Source organism: Poecilia reticulata, chromosome 9 (genome assembly GCF_904066995.2).
Source record: "Poecilia reticulata chromosome 9, P_reticulata-male-v2, whole genome shotgun sequence".
NCBI lineage: Eukaryota > Metazoa > Chordata > Actinopteri > Cyprinodontiformes > Poeciliidae > Poecilia > Poecilia reticulata.
This window is the reverse complement of record NC_088838.1, coordinates 34,947,106-34,968,250: the sequence shown is the minus strand read 5'-3', so window position 1 is coordinate 34,968,250 and position 21,145 is coordinate 34,947,106. Positions and strand designations below refer to the sequence as shown.

At 42.8% G+C, this 21,145-nt stretch overlaps 3 protein-coding genes and 1 long non-coding RNA gene across 6 annotated transcripts in view; 2 read left to right on the top strand and 2 right to left on the bottom strand.

Moving 5' to 3' along the window:
• Positions 1 to 62: 62 nt before the first annotated feature.
• Positions 63 to 4,827, bottom strand: rsph14 (radial spoke head 14 homolog). The gene is made up of 6 exons (XM_081611060.1): positions 4,598 to 4,827; positions 4,418 to 4,520; positions 2,348 to 2,466; positions 1,965 to 2,205; positions 1,710 to 1,846; positions 63 to 402 (listed from the first exon to the last, which is right to left on the bottom strand). Exons 1-6 carry the CDS (start codon positions 4,770 to 4,772, stop codon positions 140 to 142), a joined length of 1,038 nt encoding a protein of 345 aa, XP_081467186.1. The 5' UTR covers positions 4,773 to 4,827; the 3' UTR covers positions 63 to 139.
• Positions 4,828 to 11,486: 6,659 nt separating this feature from the next.
• On the top strand, positions 11,487 to 17,158 carry LOC103470775 (uncharacterized). The gene is made up of 5 exons (XM_081611025.1): positions 11,487 to 11,658; positions 11,745 to 11,827; positions 11,917 to 11,992; positions 14,516 to 14,549; positions 14,739 to 17,158. Exons 2-5 carry the CDS (start codon positions 11,749 to 11,751, stop codon positions 17,007 to 17,009), a joined length of 2,460 nt encoding a protein of 819 aa, XP_081467151.1. The 5' UTR covers positions 11,487 to 11,658; positions 11,745 to 11,748; the 3' UTR covers positions 17,010 to 17,158.
• A 310-nt stretch (positions 17,159 to 17,468) lies between these two features.
• Positions 17,469 to 21,145, top strand: part of LOC108166567 (uncharacterized) — a 3,969-nt gene continuing 292 nt past the window's right edge. The window contains exons 1-5 of one of the 3 annotated variants that reach the window (XM_081611029.1): positions 17,469 to 18,381; positions 18,520 to 18,583; positions 18,669 to 18,786; positions 19,003 to 19,072; positions 19,604 to 21,145. The exon at positions 19,604 to 21,145 is cut by the window's right edge and continues 292 nt beyond it. In XM_081611029.1, the coding sequence (XP_081467155.1) occupies positions 18,526 to 18,583; positions 18,669 to 18,786; positions 19,003 to 19,072; positions 19,604 to 21,145 (1,788 nt within the window). In that variant the 5' untranslated portion in view covers positions 17,469 to 18,381; positions 18,520 to 18,525. Of the gene's footprint in view, positions 18,382 to 18,516; positions 18,584 to 18,668; positions 18,787 to 19,002; positions 19,073 to 19,603 lie in introns of all 3 variants that reach the window. The other 2 variants (XM_017306585.2, XM_081611028.1) reach the window with 2 other exon arrangements.
• The window catches only part of LOC145552934 (uncharacterized), a 2,267-nt gene continuing 27 nt past the window's right edge, over positions 18,906 to 21,145 (bottom strand). Inside the window, exons 1-3 of the long non-coding RNA XR_014089070.1 lie at positions 21,058 to 21,145; positions 20,798 to 20,866; positions 18,906 to 20,356 (exon numbers count right to left, since the gene is read on the bottom strand). The exon at positions 21,058 to 21,145 is cut by the window's right edge and continues 27 nt beyond it. This is a non-coding gene — a long non-coding RNA (uncharacterized LOC145552934). The remainder of the gene's footprint in view (positions 20,357 to 20,797; positions 20,867 to 21,057) is intronic.

The following is a 21,145-nucleotide window of genomic DNA, read 5'->3' as shown; positions in this document are numbered from 1 at the left end:
ACCATCATCTGAAACATTAAACGAACATTTTAGAAACTGATGACCAAAATAATAAACTCCGGTAGTTTTGTAGTTCTATATTTCCTGTCGGGTGGAACCTTCCGGCCTTTGGGCCAGCAGAACCGGGTCGGTGGTTCGGTCAGGGCTTCCAGGTGACCACCTTAATGGCGGTCTGCGCCGCGCGCCGCACGTCCACGTCCTGCTCGTTGCTCCTCCGCTCCAGCAGGGGGAGCTCTTTGCCCAGGATGACGCGGCCCTCCGGGGCCTCGGACAGCCCCGTCAGGGCCCTCAGGCAGTAGATGACCAGAGTCTTCCTCCTCTTCTTCCGCTCCTCATCCTCCTCCTCAGACAGCAGCTGGAGGAGGACGGGGATGACGTCCAGCTCCAGACACAGGTATTTACCTGGAAGGGGGCGGAGCTTGAGTCAGACTGACAGGTGAGTTCAGAGTGAAACTGATAACTTTTACATTTAAACCTGCTGTCAGTTTAATATTATAATAATATTTAGAAAAGTTTCTTCTGCTTGAAATTTATTATTTTAAAATTATTTATTGTATATATTTTTTATAACTAAACAGGAAGTGGAGCTGAACCCAACAGGAAGTGGACCTGAACCCAACAGGAAGTGGACCTGAACCCAACAGGAAGTGGACCTGAACCCAACAGGAAGTGGAGCTGAACTAAACAGGAAGTGGACCCCAACCCAACAGGAAGTGGAGCTGAACTAAACAGGAAGTGGACCTGAACCCAACAGGAAGTGGACCTGAACTAAACAGGAAGTGGACCCCAACCCAACAGGAAGTGGAGCTGAACTAAACAGGAAGTGGACCTGAACCCAACAGGAAGTGGACCTGAACTAAACAGGAAGTGGACCTGAACCCAACAGGAAGTGGACCTGAACCCAACAGGAAGTGGAGCTGAACTAAACAGGAAGTGGACCTGAACCCAACAGGAAGTGGACCTGAACTAAACAGGAAGTGGACCTGAACCCAACAGGAAGTGGACCTGAACCCAACAGGAAGTGGACCTGAACCCAACAGGAAGTGGAGCTGAACTAAACAGGAAGTGGACCCCAAACCAACAGGAAGTGGAGCTGAACTAAACAGGAAGTGGACCTGAACCCAACAGGAAGTGGACCTGAACTAAACAGGAAGTGGACCCCAACCCAACAGGAAGTGGAGGTGAACCCAACAGGAAGTGGACCTGAACCCAACAGGAAGTGGAGCTGAACTAAACAGGAAGTGGACCCCAAACCAACAGGAAGTGGAGCTGAACTAAACAGGAAGTGGACCTGAACCCAACAGGAAGTGGACCTGAACTAAACAGGAAGTGGACCCCAACCCAACAGGAAGTGGAGCTGAACTAAACAGGAAGTGGACCTGAACCCAACAGGAAGTGGACCTGAACTAAACAGGAAGTGGACCTGAACCCAACAGGAAGTGGACCTGAACCCAACAGGAAGTGGAGCTGAACTAAACAGGAAGTGGACCCCAACCCAACAGGAAGTGGAGCTGAACTAAACAGGAAGTGGACCTGAACCCAACAGGAAGTGGACCTGAACTAAACAGGAAGTGGACCTGAACCCAACAGGAAGTGGACCTGAACCCAACAGGAAGTGGAGCTGAACTAAACAGGAAGTGGACCTGAACCCAACAGGAAGTGGACCTGAACTAAACAGGAAGTGGACCTGAACCCAACAGGAAGTGTACCTGGGCGGATGATGACGGTGTTCATGATGACTCCGGCGGCGTTGGTCTGAACATCGAGGCTTCTGTCACGCAGCAGAGGCAGAAGAGTTTGGAGGATTCCATAATCGCAGACCTGCTGCTTCCCGTCTCCAGGGACGCTGGGCGAGACGTCACACACACGTTAACACACACACATTAACACACACACTAACACACACTAACACACACTAACACACGTTAACCCCCCCGCCCGTTGGACCCGTTCTCCAGCCGGACCTGAGCGCCATCAGGGCGGCCGCCGCCTCCCTGCGGATGCTTGGGGAAGTGTGTGTGAGCGTCTGACCCAGGATGGGGATGCCGTCGGAGGCCAGAGCCGGCAGGGGGTCCAGCCTGGAGCAGGAGGTCAGAGTGGACAGGAGCAGCTCCTGCTCCTCCTCCTGCTTCTCCCGACGCACCTCCTCCAACTGACGCAGCTTCAGCATCAGCTTGGGGACCAGAGAGAGCAGAGCCTCAGCGCCTGGAGGGGACAGAGGGACAGGAGGACAGACAGAGGGACAGATGCTCTCTGTGAGGCTTAGGGTTAGCAGCAGCAGGTGCTGGAGCAGCAGGTGCTGGAGCAGCAGGTGCTGCGTCGTGGTGCTGCAGCAGCCTTGGTTTACCTGCAGGCAGCTGCGCCAGGCCGCTCAGCACCCGGTGGGCGTTGGTCCTGCAGGAGATCGACGGGTCGTCCATCAGGTTGGAGAGCGAAGGGAGGAGACTGGAGGCCAGCAGAGCCGACCTGAGGAACAAACATCAGTCACACGGAGGAGGGAGGGAGGGAGGGAGGCGCCCCCTGCTGGACAACCCAGTTACAGCAACAACAAACACATTTCTGCTTCACTTCAAGCTGCTCATCCTGCGGAGCTGTAGCATTTATTTATTTATATGTTTATTTGTTTTTTGCACTTCTTGACCTGAGTTTGAATTTTGTACCACAAACATATTAATGTCAGCTGATATGATAGTAAAATTATTCTTTCTTCTCTTTTATTTGATCGGTTGTTATTTTTTATTCTATTAATTATGTATTTCGTTTGTCCAGAGCTGAAAGTAGCTACTTATATTTACCTCAGTAACATTTTGCAGTTATTTTACTGCAGTTTTATTAATATTGTCATGAAGTTTTGCTGCGTCTACTTGAGTCAAATGTCTGGAGAAAAACTTGGGAAATAATGTTTTCACTGTGAAACTGCAGCCTGAAGTGACCCAATTCAGATGTTTTTGCCGGGTCGTTCACACTGCCAGTAAACGGGCCAACGACCTGAAAGTGTCCCGCATGCGCAGTAGAGGGCGCCGTAGCATCAACGTTCTCAGTGTCCTCTGAGCTTCTTCACCCCTACGGGCCCCATCGGTCTCTCAGGTCCAGCTGCTCCTGGAGGTCCAGAGGTCCAGGAGGCTCAGAGGGTCAGAGCTTCTCTGTCCTGGGCCCAAAGTTATGGACCGACTTGCCTTTGCAGGTCAGAGACGCCCCTTCACTGTCCACTTTAAAGCTCGTCTTAAACCATCTATTTTACTTGGCTTTCAACTCCAGCAGGATCCAGTTTTAAATTGTTTGTTTGTTTTTAAACTGTAAGAGTTTTTATTTTTTATTGTTATGTTGTGTTTGACTGTACAGCACTTTGTATCAGCTGTGGTTGTTTTAAAGTGCTTTATAAATAAAGTTGGATTGGATTCTGCCAACTGCCATAAAAGAAGAAGAGCTCAGTGTTAGTGGAAGTAAACATGAAGGCTAACGGTGGAGCTTAGCTTATATATTTGAAGTTGTTTCCAACCGGAGCAGCAAATTAACAACTTAATCCTCATTTAATCTGTCATAGTTGTTGTTTTTCTTCCCTCTTGCGCATCAGGAGCAGAATCGTGAGATTTGTTGAGATTCAGTGACGTTCAGTCAATGCGACCATAACCTGAACGTTATGGTCGCATTTGAATCGGATACGTATCGGATATGGATCACATTCTAACAGAATCCGACCTGTGCTGTTCACACTGCCATGAAAAGATCGGATTCAGGTCGCATCACGTAAAAAAGATCGGAATCGGGTCAGATTACGTCAAAAAGATCGGAATTGGGTCACATTATGTTAAAAAGATCGGAATCGGGTCACTTCAGGCTGTGAACGCAGCCTAATTAAACTAAAGCTGCTTTGAGAGAAACTAAAATGTTTCTGCAGAAATTACTAATATTTTGTGTCAATTTGCTTTTATTTAAGATTCAAGCAAATAAAAAAAAACCTGAAAAAATAAAATGTGCAAAAAATGTGTAAAAATAAAAATCCTGCTATTTTTGTTTTAATTTTTTTCAGATGTTATTTTTTCAGTGTTTTAAAAAGAATTCATAGGATAATTGAAAATAAATAAAGTTCCTCTAAATGTTTTTGTCCAAAGTTTCATGTTTTAAATGTAAACTTTTGTTCTCGTCAGAATATGGAAACTTTTATAAGTGAATTATTTCACAGAACGAAGAACAAACATGAATATTTAGATCAATAAAAAACATTTTTACAGTTTCATGTTGATCTTTTTATCCCAGAAACAGAAAACTTATCAAACTTTGTTTTGTTTCTTGTCTTTTGTTCCTTTTTCCTCTTTAAAAAACAGATTTTGTTCATAACTTTGGATATTTTCATGTTTCCCCTCCAGGCCCTGCACTGGTCCTCCGGGACCTCTGACCTCTGACCCCTGACCCCTACCTGCCGATGCTGTGGTTCATGACCAGGTGCAGCAGCTCGCAGGTTTTGCTCCTGACTGCATCATCCTCGTCCTGCAGCTGAACCTGCAGCTGCTCCAGGAAACCTGCAGCACAGGACAAACAGGCCAGACCGTGAACGCACCATCCTGCTGCGGCCCCGGTTCCGGTTCGGCCCGCTCACCTCCGGTCACGGTCTGGTACAGCCGCTCCGGGTCGTGGACCAGGTCGCAGAGTGACGTCAGAGCGCGCACCTTGTGGGCGGGGTCTTGGACCTGCAGCTGCTCGAACAGCTGCGGGACCGCGCGGCGGCCGAACGCCACCGGGGCCCGGTTCGGGTCCATCACTTGTGTGGTCATCGGAACCGCGTTTCCCTGCTTCTAGTCCGGCAGTTGGACTGACGCCGCTGTTGCCTAGTAACGGCGGGTAAACATTGCTGCTGCGTTCAGGGACCGCAGGGAAAACCCGTCAGTTCGGACTCTGATGGTCACTGGATCACTAGATTTATTATTGATTTATAGATTATCGATCAGGTCTGTGGCTGCATTTCTTTAGTTTTATGTGTGACTCTGAGGCGCCACCTGCTGGTGGAAATGTCAGAGTTAAAAGATAAAGAGCAAAACTTTCCTGAAATGTTTCAGAAATCAGAATTAAAATCATCATAAATTCCTTAAAACCATCACAAGTCATGTTAGACATCCACCAGATCTGCTTTATAATATTATTGATTTATTATGTCTGGTAAATAAAAATAAACTATAAAAATGTAACTGGAATAAGTTGAGTTGGTTTAACTTGAGTCGATCTGAACGATTCTAGTGAATGCTGGATATTTATTCCCTCTAAAATTAATAATCCTCCTTTTATTGAGTTATTCCAAACAGAAATGTTTGATTTATTCATTTCTTCATCATTATTTCTAGAAATTTTCTCCCAAACTCAAACGTTTCACTGTTTATTTGAGCTCAGCTTGATTATTACATTTATTACGTTTATCATGTTTATTATATTAATTATGTTTTTCAGCGGCTGCACAGTGGCGCAGTTGGTAGAGCTGTTGCCTTGCAGCAAGAAGGTTCTGGGTTCGATTCCCGGTCTTTCTGCATGGAGTCTCCATGTTCTCCCTGTGCATGGTGGGTTTTCTCCAGGTACTCCGGTTTCCTCCCACAGTCCAAAAACATGACAGTCAGGTTAATTGTCCTCTCCAAATGGCCCCTAGGTGTGAGTGTGTGTGTGTATGGTTGTGTGTCTCTGTGTTGCCCTGCGACAGACTGGCGACCTTTCCAGGTGACCTGTCCAGGTGACCTGTCCAGGTGACCCCGCCTCTCACCCGGAACGTTAGCTGGAGAGGCAGCAGCTCCTCCTGACCCCACTGAGGGAAAAAGGGTGTAAGAAAATGGATGGATGGATGTTTTTCAGCTGTATAAATCTCTTCCAGAAACGCTCAGAGTAAAACACAAAGAGTCGTTTCTACCTTGTTCATAATCATATCAGGACTTTTCTGGTGATCAAATGTTTATTTATATGAATAAATATGAATAATAAACTGTTCCTGCTGGTTGTTTCGTCCTCCTCTGGTTTATTAAGGATAATATTCATTTTAATGTAAATCTCAGTTTAATTAATGATTAATTGAAATCTGATAAACTCTAAAATGTTTCTGAGCTGAATTCAGCTTCAGGTTTAATAAAATGTTTTCTTCATATCAGCTAAATTAATGAATAATTATTATAACTCAATAACATAAATTAAAACATAACTGTGAGTCTTCAGAGGACAGATTTTTATGGCAGAATTAAATTATAACAACAAAATATTTTAGATTAATAATTCATCAGAACTTAAAAGTTTAGGCATTTTTTCTCTTGTTGAATCAATTTGATCTTTAATTTCAGAGTTAAAACTAAAATAGTTTCTAAATTTACCTGCAGCTGAAACTTCAGTTCAGAATCTGAGAAAATAAACTTTAAGACAAATCAACTCTCAAAGGCAAAGAAATAAATAATAATAAATAAGAAACCACCTTCCTAAGATAATGAGTTAAATCATTTTTACCTAAAGATAATTTAGGTAAAATAAAACAGAAAATGACTAAAATGTTTGTCAGGAAGATAATGAGTTAAACTACCTTCACATTTTTTAGAGTTCATACAAAATGTGTATGAAAACATATATTCAGATAAAAATGATCTTAAAAATATCAGCAGGTTAAGAAATATTAGAAAAACACATGAAAATATCAGTTATTAAAAAATAGACGAAATACTAAAGAAATGACTTCAACCTGCAGACACTGATCACAAACATTTATGAATTATTGTTGAGTTATTGCAACATAAACACACACACACACACACACACACACACACACACACACACACGCACGCACGCACACACACACACACACACACACACACACACACACACACGCACGCACACACACACACACACACGCACGCACACACACACACACACACACACACACACACACACGCACGCACGCACGCACGCACGCACGCACGCACACACACACACACACACACACACGCACACACACACACACACACACACACACACGCACGCACTATTGTGACGCAACGCCCCATGTTGGGCGCCACTTTGTTGTTGCGCAACACCTCCCCCCCCTTCTCTCTCTCTCTACTTCCCCTTCTCAGAGGAGGGAGATGTGCAGCCAGCTCTCCATCTAACGGGTAATTTGAGTTTTCTAAATCTGATGGGATTTTACCCTGTTCAGAACTGAGTAAACTCTGTTTAAGCATCGAGAAAGACTAGCCTGGTTTCTAACGACCTCCATCCAGATGTCCCACCTTCTTCACCCTGTGAATTAGCCAGATTGAGCAGCCTGCAACCAGCTAGCTTCACAGAGCTTCACCTGTTAACGGTCGCTCTTTCTCTTTATTACAACTTGTTACTGAACCAGGTTGGTTTTAGTGTCGAGTCCCAAGGGTGTTTTAGTTTTGGCTAAAAGCAACCTATAAAACATTTCTACTTTTTCCCCCCAGAATCAAACTTCATAGCTATTTCACAACCATCAAAGAACTTTAAGGCGACTCATTAATTGAATGTCCACAACATCTTTTAGATTTTCTTAATGCTAATTATTTTATTAGTAAGGCAATTTTGCAAGAGTCAGTACAGCTTAATTCACTAGCAGAAATAATCAAATAAGTAAAATCAATAATCTAGCCTATCTTTCCCTAATGCTGACACTGAGAACTAAAAAAGGGAAACTTTGAGAGAGACGGACAGAGTTTGGCATTTTGAACCCCAGAACTGGCCTGATGATGAAGAAGGTGTTGCAGCAGCAGCCGGAGGCTCACAGCTCTGGGCGATGAGGGCAGGGATCTCTGTAGACCTGATGAGCTTCCATCTCTGCTTCGATACTGAGGTCACACAGGACTTGGGTGCTGCAGGAAGAGAGACTGACTTAGAGCAGCAAGTCTCAGGGTGACTTCCTCATGCGCGTAGCGGTCCTCAGCTTCTTGTCCTGCAGCTCTGAAGCTCCCTTCTCCTCGTCTCACGATCTTTCTGGTCCCACGGAAGGAACACACCAGTTCTTCCTCTTTGGTCTTTGGGGTCTAAACCAGCTGTTGAGAGAAGTGCGATTTGAAGCCACATGTTGCTAACGGGTTGGTCCCCATGTGCAGAACAGTCTCCGGCTCTGTGGCCCCGGCTCTTCTTCAGCTGCAGAGTTCTTTGTCCATCTCCATCTTGGCTCCAAGCTGCCTGAAGGATCCAACCAAAGATTCCTCTGTTGCACCCACCTTATAAAGGGTTTATCCACCTTTTGGTGTGTTTGCATTGGCTAGCTTTGTTGCTGTGCCTCTCATTGGCCGACTGCTTGGACAGATGATCTCATGTCCATCACCTTGGAGACATTATGTCCTGATGTCTGAGCCAATGACCCCGAGTTGCTCAACATTCCTACGTCTGTTTCCTGTCCAACCTTTTCTTAGGAAAGTTAAAGTTTAGCAATAAGGCCTTGGTCACCTCCGCTCTCCTATCAGTTCCTCTTTTCCCCCTGACCTTTCACCTTTCACCTCCCATCTACCTCCGTGGAGGTAGATGTAATTACAGTTACAACATTTTACACCATTTCCAGTTCAATGTTAAAATCACATTTATAACCTTTTAGTTTCTCTGATTTAACATTTATTTATAATATTATAATAACCATAACTTATTAGTTATTCTTATTATAATTATAATGTTATTACAGACATTTCTGAAAAGAAACCAATAATAATCCATTATTCTAATTATTTGGTACCAAGTTACAGTTTCTTGTTTCACCTGTAAATATTTCCACAAGTGTAAATATTCTGATAATCAAACCAACATCAACCACTGGTTAAACCAATATTAATTATTGGCTTAATTATCAGTTATTATTATTAATGTAAGTATTTTACTCTGGGTTTTATCCAATTACTCAAAATGTTTAGATTTTATTCTTTAAAATCTAAAAATAGTCTGAACTCATTTTATACACATGAAACTTCCTGTTTCTTCAGGACCTGCTCTTCCTGATCCATGACTCTTTCTGCCTGTGATTAAATAGAAAAGAGTCGAATTAAAGCAAAGTTTGCAGGACACAAAAACAACCAGATTCATTTTATTACCGTCTGACTGTTGGGTCTTGATGTCATGAATTTTAAAGGTAAATTTATTTATTGTTATTAAACTAAAATCTCCAGCAGGGGAGGTGGGATGAGCTCGACTTTTCTCGACAACACACACACACACACACACACACACACACACACACACACACACACACACACACACACTGCAGACAGATAAGAATCCTCTGGTTGGTTCTGTGGTTGTTCAGGTCGACCATCAGCCTCTGACTCATCTTACTGGGGAAACTGGTTGATGAGTTTTTCTTCTTTCTTCTGCAGAAACGTTTTGATCTGATGTTGAGGTTTCATGATGAAACTCAGAGTTTCTCCGTGCAGCTGATCATGAGGCTCTTAACCAACATTCATTTCCAATGAAATAATTCAGGTCTAAAATTACATCAATATTTCTTTCATCTGCAGGTTTTCTCTCATAATTATGGAAGTTATCAAACTTCTTTCTCATTACTGACTTAAAACGATTATTGATTGCTGGTTTTTCATTAATTGAACTTCTGATCATTTTCTATGATTATTTTTGCATCGATCTGTTGAATCCAATCATTCTCTGATCAGCTGGTCCAGAAAGCATCAGGCCCGGATGAGTTTCTCTGATCTGAGACATTCGTCCTCTGGTCCTGGAAATGCTCTGCAGCTGGTAGAAGGCCCACTTTGGAACCGGCTTTATGTGGCTCTGGAGGCTCATCAGAGTTCATCTCCAGGTTCTGACTGAAAATGTGTTGGGAAAAGTCAGAATCAGATTCTAAACATAGATAATAAGTCATAATCTGTTGTCCTCCATGTTGCCTCAGACTCAGACCCGGCGGTCGCCATGAGGAGTCGAGGGAGGGAATGTTGGGAGAGTTCAAACATGAAGCCACCAGGAACCCGTTATCCTCCAGAACTGCAACCTACCTGCAGTTCCCAGAAGTATAAGATGTTCAGAGCCACGGCCAAGGTCAGGAAGGCGTTTAACCCATGAGCTGAAACATCAGGACTGGATGCAACAGAAGACGGATCTGTCAAAGGTTTTATGGACCTTGGCCGGTCAGCGATGGCCACAGAGCTCCACTTCACACCAGCATGGTGGAGGCAGGTACTGGTACGAACTGGTCTTATCAAAGATGAGCTTATTGGACCTTATTGGGATGAAGATGGACTCAAAATCATCTCCCAAACCTACGACCAGTTTTTAGAAACACTTTCTTCAAGAAGTGGTTCAGGGAAAAGTCGTCATGGTTTTTATGCAGGATGATGTTCCGTAGCATGATCATAGTACACAGTATATAGTATATAGTACATAGTACATAGTATATAGTACATAGTATATAGTATATAGTACATAGTACATAGTATATAGTACATAGTACATAGTATATAGTACATAGTACATAGTACATAGTATATAGTATATAGTACATAGTACATAGTATATAGTACATAGTACATAGTATATAGTACATAGTACATAGTACATAGTATATAGTACATAGTATATAGTACATAGTATATAGTATATAGTACATAGTATATAGTACATAGTATATAGTATATAGTACATAGTATATAGTACACAGTATGTAGTATATAGTACATAGTACTGCACTGCGCCCAGCCAGTATAAACCTTAAAGGCCTCCTTCCTCACCAGACCTAAACCCCACTGAGACCCTGAGGTCCTTTTGAAACTGGAGATTTATGGAAACAGTTAAAGTCTCTGAACAGGGAGGTTCTGGCTGCTGGTCATCAGCAGGTCAGCTGACAGAGGAAGTTTATAACTGTTACTGAAAGAAGGTGGTGGTCAGTGATTTATTAAGAAATGTTTATTTGTCCATTATTAGTTCTATATTTATTATTCTCACTATAACAGATGACGAAGTGAGACGGAACATTTTCAGTTTTCATTCAGTTGCATAATAATTCTGCACACAAATAGATTCTCAATAATCACACACAGATATTGTTCTAAGACAAAATCTCACTTTTATTATATTAAATATTCAGGTTTTACAGGTTATTACAGAAAGCGATGAAGTTGTTCAACAATACAATGAATCCTCCAAACTACAACTTGTGTAATAACTGTTTACGCAGAGAATGACCTCAGATCAGATTATGACCTCAGATCAGATTATGACCTCAGATCAGATTATGACCTCAGGCGTTGCTGAAACCTCTGGTGTTTCATCACATGGAGACGTTTGTAGATGTGAATCTTGGTTTTTCACCATGAGATGCAGATTTCTCTCTGCCAGCTGCCAAGTTCTGATGACACGACTCTGATGTTTATCTCCCAGCGTTTCTGTTACAGAACCAGAACGTCAGCAGAAGGTAGAAATGAACTGAGATCCTGGAGAAAGTAAATAATCAGGAGAGATTAAAAAGATCTGCAGCTGTTATACGTTTAGTTATGAACAACTCAGTTTTTTTATTACATTAGATTCAGACTCCTGCAGCATCTTTAAAGCCCCGCCCCCCAGGGGCGGATCCAGTCTGATATAAACTGGAGTCAACGCAGAGAGGGTCAGTCGCTTCAGCTTCTTCACCATCATCATCATCATCATCGGTTCCAGTCAGACTCATCTGGACTCTCCAGTTTCCAGGTCAGTTAAAGTTACTAAAGAAGCTCTGAAGGTTTTTACATGACAACATTCATCAGGTCAACACTTCCTGGTTCTTCTTCTTGCAGCACGATGGCAGGATGGAGGCAGACATGGAGGCCTCTGCAGCTCCTGGTCATCTTCAGCCTCCTCTTCCTCACCAACCAGTCCGGTATGAGACGTTAGAACAGGATGACCTCTGACCTCCTGTTATCTGCAGCAGAGGGCTGATGGAGTCTCTAACCTGTGTTTGTGTTTCAGAGATGGGAGGAGAAGCTGAGGAGAAGCTGAACCTCAGAGGAACATTGCAGGAAGAGCTGCACATCTTCTCACTAAGGTAGGCGGAGCTAACGCTAGCTAACATTATTAACTCAGGTAGGAGGAGCTAATGCTAGCTAACATTCAGTCAGGTAGGAAGAGCTAATGCTAGCTAACATTATTAACTCAGGTAGGAAGAGCTAACGCTAGCTAACATCATTCACTCAGGTAGGAGGAGCTAAGACTAGCTAACATTCAGTCAGGTAGGCGGAGCTAACGCTAGCTAACATTATTAACTCAGGTAGGAGGAGCTAATGCTAGCTAACATTCAGTCAGGTAGCAGCTATGCTAGCTAATGTTATTCACTCACAAAGATCAATAGAACTCCTAGAAACAACAACTATGAGCAGGAGGTCTGGTTCTGATCCGGGTCTGATCTGGTTCTGATCCGTCAGGTTCTGTTCCTCTGCTGAACCAAATAGGAATCAGAACCATAATCAATTGGAACTCAGAACAGAAACAGGTTATTTAAGCTCTGAATGATATTTGAGAATTTTTATGATTATTTTGACCAGAAATTAGAACTACCAAGGTGAGGTAACCAAATGTTAGCAAATGCTAACAACATGGGGTCTCAAGTTTGAGAATCAATTTTCAGTTGCATTCAAGTTGCAAAAATCAAGACTGCACTGAAACTCGTTGCTCAAACTAGAGACGTGGCTTGGACTTGAGTCTTAGTTCCAATTTTAATCTGATGCGATGAAGAGTGAGAGGAAGTCAGTCTGACTGTTTGACTTTGAAAGGATTAGCTTGGTTGTTAGCCAGAGATGTTGGTGGATTATTATGGGATGTTAATGGCTCCTAATGATCTGAGTTCATAATAACAACCACATTAATGTCTGTCCATCTAAACACTGCTTTATGTGACTTTTGTGGAGATTATTGTTTCTCCAGCGAGATTCTTAATGTCTGGTGTTCAGAAGAATCAGTGAGTTAAAACCATCCATTTATTTAGACCAAAATGCAGAAGAACTGGACCATCACCATGTCTCCTTATGGGAAAACACAGCAAAATGGCGTCTAACAACGGCTTCTGTCTAAGCTCCGCCCTAAAGAGTAAAGAAGGCGGGCCTAATGGGTCACTTTCTCTAACCTGAGCTCTGTGTGTGTGTGTCTGTGTGTGTGTGTGAGTACTTGTTTATATTACCATGCGGGGTCCCGAGCATGGGAGCACACTGTAGCAGCACACTGTGCTCCCATGCTCGGGACCCCGCATGCATGGAAAACCACTCTAAAGCAGCTTGGGATGCTCTCCTAACATGCCTCATGCATTTTTTCACTTGGCCCACAAGGTAGCAAAAACTGGAAAAGTGTGTGTCAAGTGTGTGTCAAAGTGGGGTCCCCCTGCTGGTTTAAGGTGGCAGGGGATACATTTGATAAATCCAAATTTAAAGATAAAGAGCTCTGCTGAAAGATAAGGCTAGAAAATCCTAAAGGTAGACCCAACAAGAATTAAATGTTAAAAGCAAGCCCCATAAGTGTCCAGAAAAGTATGTGTGTAAAGCTGGGCTTATTAAGGTTTGAATATTAAAAGCAACAGACTAAAAAACCTGTGTGTAAAGGTGGACCCTGCAAAGCATAAATGTTAGAAATATGTGTACAGGTGGGCCCTGCAAAGCATAAATGTTAGAAATGTGTGTAAGGTGGACCCCGCAAAGCATAAATGTTAGAAATGGGCCCCACAAGTGATCAAAAAACTGACATGTAAAATAAAGTTTCAAATTGTGTTTATTGAAGGTGATTTTTAGTATCAAGATTTTTTTGGGGACTTGCCTGATTTTTTCATAGATCTAGGATGTCTAGAAAGGGTGGGCCCCGCAACTCACCATTCTACTTTCAGACCCCGCGAAGGCTATAAACAAGGATGTGTGTGTGTGTGTGTGTGTGTGCGTGTGTGTGGTGTGTGTGCGCGCGCGCACGTGTCTGTGTGTGTGTATGGATGAACACACACACACACACACACACATTAGAAGAAAAAGAGGAAAACACAGAATTATTTATTCCAACACTTTGGATCATTCAGAACCGAAGAAACACAAGTGACCTCTGACCTTCTCTTCTGTAGCAGCTGCTAAGCTAGTTACACTTCCTGTTCCTGTCATTAAGACGTTTAGCACTTTATTTACTTTTTCCATTTGCCTCATTCATTATGTCAACTTTTATTATTTAGAATAGAAAACAAACATTTTCCATGTGAAATTAGAGAATAATATTAATAAAACTTAATCTCAGAATTAAAATTATATAAACATGACATGTAAATGTGTTCTGTTTTTATCAGCTGTTCTTATTGTCTCAGTTTTATATTAATCCTGTTTCTGTACTTGTGTATGACACTAATTTATAAAAGACCAAGTTTATTTACTAACTGCTATTACTGTCAAATTCCTGTAGGTGGCAGCAGGAGAGATGATAGTTTATGGTTTTCCCATTTTAAAGGATATTTTTCCTTAATTTAGACAAAGTAAATACAAAAGAACTTAAAAACAAGGTATTTTAGTATATTTACGTAAATCCATCATGTTTTATCTTTTCCTTCCAGTTTGATCAACAAACAGCTGCTGCACAACAACACGGTAAAAAATCACAATCTGTTTGTTTATTCAGCAAAATTCACAACAAATGTTTCTGCAAGGTTTTACAAAATAAATATATCTATTATTAATTATTTTATTTAAATATTTTGTGTTTTTGCCTAATGGTTTATCCCGTCCAGAACCGCAGCAGAACCTTCCAGTGTTCTGACCAGCTTGTTTGGTTTCCAGGTTCTGGATGCCTTCTTGGTTGGTTCTGACCAGCAGACGATGGCGGACCGACTGCAAAGCGCTGCAGAGGTCTCTCCCAGCTCCACACAGGAAGTTCTGGTTCCGACCAGCAGCTCCAACCCATCAGACAGCAACACCAGGTGGGAAAACGGGTCGGAACCGCAGCAGCGTCTCCCGGTCAGCAGAAAGCTCCTCTACAACCAGACAGTCTGTGGGTCAGAACCCGACCAGCAGAACCCTCAGATGGATCAAGTAGCGCATGAAGCCGACCCGGTTTCCAGAACCCCCAGAGCCGCCCCCAGCCCCGACGACCCCCTGGTCCAGTTTGACCAGCAGCAGATCGTCATGCTAGCAGACGATGAGGTGGTGAGAACAGCTGCAGCTTCTCTCTACCACAAACATCCAGCAGTCAGTTCGCTTCACGCCGTCCGTCCCCAGCACCGAGTCCGGCAGGTCAAAGGTCAGGCGGCGCCTCTGTCGGAACGCAGCAGCCTGGTTCTGGTGGGTCACGGAGCCAGAGAGCCTTCAGGAGAGATGAGGATATCGGGGTACAGCTACCAGGACGTGGCCAGGATCATCCAGAGCAGCTCCAGGATCGGCCAGAAGATCCAAACCACCGCGGTGGTGGCCTGTGGCGCCGGATCGGACCGCCGCTTCCCACAAGCTCTGCTGCAGACGCTGCACCGAGCCGGCCTGGAGACGGAGCTGCACCTGTGGGAGACCGCCGTCCAGGTGGCGGAGACGGGAGACGTCCTGAGTCAGGACGGAGCGCGGTGGAGATCTGGAGATCACAGCAAGAAGCTGGTTCTGACTGTCGGCCGGACCGGAGAGATCAGGAGGAGGGACGACCGCCGCCACTGCACCGGCCAGGAAGTGGATTCCACTGACAGAGGGATTCTGGGTAAAGGCGGCAAAGATGGAGGGAAACAGAAAGATAAGAAGAGAGGCGAAGAGGAAGAAGGTGATTCAGAAGAGCAAATAACCATCTACTGGCCTGAAAAACCAGAAAGATTCATTAATCCAGAGGTTTATAAACTCATTGACCAAAACAAAGTTGAAGAGTTAAAAAAAACATTTACGGTACTTGAAAGTCTGACGTGGGGATTCTTTCATCCAGAACCACCAGAACAAATAAAACCACAGGAACTTTGTGAAACAGATTCAGACCCATCAGTTATTATCATTGGAGAACGAATAACAAAGAATATAAACAATCAAATAGTCACAATAGGGATTAATTTTGAAGAAAATAATAAAAGAAAAGCCGAAATTCTGAAAAAATGTTTTGCAATCAAAACAGGAAGTGACATCAGAAACATCATCCGTTATTTTGCAAAGAGTGAAAAGAAAGAGATCACACATCTGATGGTTAATAACTGGATTTATGAAGTTGATCCTAAAAGTCTTTATGTTTATCCTGTTGGAAAGAAGCTGGACAATAATGAAAGAGATTCTGATTCTGTTAAAGAAAGCATCAAAGTCCAAATGAAAAAGGAAAAATACCCAGATATTAAAGCTGGTATTCGTCGTGATCCAACAGATCAGCAAAGCCCTGAAGTTACATGTGTTCAGTATTTCAAGAACATTTTCCTGGGAGATCCTGCAAACATCCAGCCTGTAGAGAAGGAGGCCTGGTGCACCACGTATTTCACAGCGTCTGTTATAATTGAATCTGCCAGAAACTTCCGGACCTTCCCTCTGATTCTGATGGCTCTGGATCTGACCAATAACAATGATCAAAATGTCCAGCAGCAGGGAGTGAGCTTCTTGTTTGATGAACATTCAATGGCCAGAGGAGGATCCTGGATTGATCCAAGCAGACGAGGATTCAGTGGATCAGCAACACCTGAGGGATCCAGCAAACTGAGTAAAGAGGAACCTAAAACCAAGGAGAAGAAGAAGAAACCTATAACCAAGGAGAAGAAGAAGAAACCTATAACCAAGGAGAGGAATAAGAAATCTAAAACCAAGAAGAATCAGGAACCTATAACCAAGGAGACGTTAATGAATGATCTAAAAAATGTCATTTCTCACGAATATACTATGTTCACCAACTGGCAGAAATCAGTCAAAGATCCACATAATTATAAGATCTATGTTGAAAAGATGGCTGAGATTGCAGGAACGTTTGAAGTGTTAAACTCAGATGAAAAGGGAAAATTCATTACAGATTGTCAAACATTCTTCAATGCTGTGAAGAACCAGCAGAATCTCCCATCAGCATCAATGATCAGAAAACGGTCCAACATTCAGCCTGAAGTCAATAAATGACCAGAAATGTCATCAAACTGCTGCGGGGTTCAGTTACTGCCATAAATCATGTCAGCATTAATATTTGATATTAATATTAACACATTGATGATTCTGTCATTAAACTGGAGCAGCTGAAAGCTTCAGTTTTAATAAAAAGCTTTGATTCATTTCTTCATGTCTGTTTTTGTTCATTTTCCTCCAAGTCTTTAATTCTGCATGGCTGCAGGTGTTTAATTTAATGTTTCTGGTTTTTACTGGAGACTAACTGAGGATTTACAATCTGCCTCCTGCAGGTAATCCAGGCTGCTTTGTTTGTTTGTTGATTGTTTAGAAATCCTCTCAGTGTTTGCAGACGTTGCTGCAGAAAACCTGAAACACATTTTATACAATAAAACTGAAATTACAATGAACGTTTATAAAAACATGCAGAAATAACTGAGTTTAATCGTGTTAACCCCATCACTGCTGGTGTGTGTGTGTGTGTGTGCGTGTGTGTGTATCAGCCTGCTGCCTGGCCGTTGAAGCACTTTGCCTATCTGTCCTAGTTAAAGTTCTGCCTCACAGCTGTCCAGTGTTCTGGTCTCTTTGTATTCATCTGGTGATAAAAGCGTAATAATCCCAGCTGACCTGAAACGAGGCCCAGTTAGTCTGACTCCATGTGAATTAAAACATTTTGGTGTTTTTGTTCTGTTGACATAAATACCAGATTATTTCCTGACTCAGCAGGTTTTCATCCTGTGTGGAGATCTGAGAGTTTAATGCGGTGAATAAATGTGTGAATCATTTAAAAACTAATAAAAATAATAAAAGACTTAACATTAATTTAAACAGGCTGAACAGATTAAAAACTATTTTTATTTAGAACTGGAAACGGGATCAAAAACCTTTCAGGAATCTGGTTACCATGGAAATTAGAAAGATGTGAATAAACAAAACCAAATAAACTGAAATGAGCTGAAGGAGCCAGGCTAACAGTCTGACCAAAACAATGTCATCCTTCCATCAAACTTTCCAGAAACAGAGCTCTTAATTCGTCCTCGGGTTTCCGGGGGTTTAGGTTCCACTTCCAGACTGAAACTGAAATAATCTCCATCCTATGATGAAATGTTTTAAACCCAATGAAATAATCCAGATTACTGAGCGAGTTTTAAACTTTAATTTGAAAAACAAGTGAGCTGTAAAAGTTCGACTTCCTGCCTCCAACCAGCTGCTGTGGCTCAAACAAAGCCCGTCTGTCTGATAAGCAACCGGCTCTCATTTTAATAAACTGACATCCAAATGAGCCGTTTTTCAGCCTGAAGTCCAGGATTTCATCTGCTGGTTTCAGTCGACCTTCCTGACGTCCAGCTGAGTTTCCTCTGCTCTGACCTGAAAGGTTTTCTGGCTGCAGGTGAGACGAGTTATGATCATCAACTTTATTAATCAGCAGCAGCTTCAATAACGACCTGAGGAGGAAGAGCAGCTCCTCAGATTACAGAATCATAACTTTTAAATCATCCACCAATAAAATGTTTTTTATGTTCAGCAGCAGAAAATGGAAATCCTGCAGCCTCTGATCTTCCTCGCCATCCTCATCCTCACCAAGCAGCTGGGTCAGAAGCTGAAGGAGATTTATTCATTAATCCTTTCATCACGTTCAAAATGTCTAATGTTGAATAAACTCTTTTCCTTCTGCAGAGGTGAAGGATGAGACGGCGACCCAACGCCCACTGGGAGGACTGGGAGGACTGGGGAACTGCTCTGGACCCTGCAGGTACCAAAAGCCTCCTGGATTTATTGAGTCTGATTGGAGGAGGTGAAACTTCAGCTGCTGCTCTGAACTCTGGAGTTTTACAGATTTTATCTACTGAAGAGAAAATATTTTATTTATCTGTTTAACAGATTTCACTCTTTTTTTTAAAACTCAACACAAAGTTATATTTTTCCAGCTGGAGAAATAACTTCCAGGATTTCTTTATTTGCATTTGATGTTTGTTGAAATGAAATAAATTTTAACATCTTAACTTTCTAGCAGGTTGGAGGAAAATCCAGTGAGACGAGACGAACGAAGAAACTCGGATTATTTCTTTACGAACAGGAAGGTTGGTGGATGAAAGGGTTAATCTGATCAAAACGGAGATTTAATGAGTTTAATGCTTTAGATTTTTCTGGATCTTTGAAATGTTTAGATTTGTTGTAAAATGGATTCAACTCAATATTTATAGAAATTAATCAGATTCTGATCATTTATGATCAAAATGTTTTTACTGCAAACATGAAGAAACAAAACTTCTGTTCACTTTGTTATTAAATACATTAATGAGCCGAATGCTGATGGAAATATTGGAGAAAACTGTAGAAAACAGGCATGAATGATATAAAAGAATATGAAAATCAGTGACTGATGTCTGATTTAAAGATTATTATTTATGATTTAAATAATTTTGTATCATTTTGTTTTAATTCTGTTGATCAATAAATCTGATTTGTTTAGATCAAAATATTAAACTGCGTGTCGAGGAGAAGAGGGGAGTTTCATTATATCGATGTGTTATTAGAATATTAATAATAATATATTAATAACATGTTGGCTGAAACATGCAGTCAGCAGGTTGTTCTGCTTCCTCTTCCAGAGTTCTGGTTCCGTCTGGGTCCATTTGAACAACCAGCTGAGCTCAGCGTTTCTGACTCCCGTTAATAAAACATCTGATGAAGGACAGAGAGAAGCTGGAAGAACAGATCCTCAGGATGAAGCCGACCCGGTTTCCAGAACCCCCAGAGCCGCCCCCAGCCCCGATGACCCCCTGGTCCAGTTTGACCAGCAGCAGATCGTCATGCTAGCAGACGATGAGGTGGTGAGAACAGCTGCAGCTTCTCTCTACCACAAACATCCAGCAGTCAGTTCGCTTCACGCCGTCCGTCCCCAGCACCGAGTCCGGCAGGTCAAAGGTCAGGCGGCGCCTCTGTCGGAACGCAGCAGCCTGGTTCTGGTGGGTCACGGAGCCAGAGAGCCTTCAGGAGAGATGAGGATATCGGGGTACAGCTACCAGGACGTGGCCAGGATCATCCAGAGCAGCTCCAGGATCGGCCAGAAGATCCAAACCACCGCGGTGGTGGCCTGTGGCGCCGGATCGGACCGCCGCTTCCCACAAGCTCTGCTGCAGACGCTGCACCGAGCCGGCCTGGAGACGGAGCTGCACCTGTGGGAGACCGCCGTCCAGGTGGCGGAGACGGGAGACGTCCTGAGTCAGGACGGAGCGCGGTGGAGATCTGGAGATCACAGCAAGAAGCTGGTTCTGACTGTCGGCCGGACCGGAGAGATCAGGAGGAGGGACGACCGCCGCCACTGCACCGGCCAGGAAGTGGATTCCACTGACAGAGGGATTCTGGGTAAAGGCGGCAAAGATGGAGGGAAACAGAAAGATAAGAAGAGAGGTGAAGAGGAAGAAGGTGATTCAGAAGAGCAAATATCCATCTACAGGCGAAGCTTTCCTGACGAACCACAGAGATTCATAAATGTTAAAGAAGATGTTTATAAGCAGATCGACCAAAATGTTGAAACGGTGAAAAGAGCATTCTGGGAACTAGAAAGTGTGACGTGGGGTTTGTTTTATTCTAAACCAGAACTACAGAAAGTTGATGTTGACCAAATAAATGGGGGATTTACGTTTATATTAAGAAAGAAAACTTCAGGAAACAATAGATGGATAAATGATCAAAACGAACTTAGCAAACATCTCGATGCCTGTTACGTCATTAGATCAGGAAGCGACATCCGAAACATGATCCGTTATTTTGCAGACCATGGAGAGGATAAAATTACATACCTGATGGTTAATGACTGGATATTTGAAGTTAATCTGAAGGATTTATATGTTTATCCAGCAGGAAAACGACTTACAGCCAAAGAAAACAAAGACCAAATTAAAGCTTGGATCGATTTACGGGACAGAGGAATAGAAAGCTATCAAGGCATAAAGTCAAATATTCCAGATGAGGGAAAGAAAACTTATGTTTTTTATGTTAAATGTATATTTGGGCTGCAGACCTTAAAACAAAACCCTTCTAAGACGGAGATGTTTCTCACCTGGTACTTCACGGCTTCCGTCATCAGCGAATCAGCCAGAAACTTCCGGACTTTTCCTCTGACACTTATGGCTCTGGATATGAGTGAT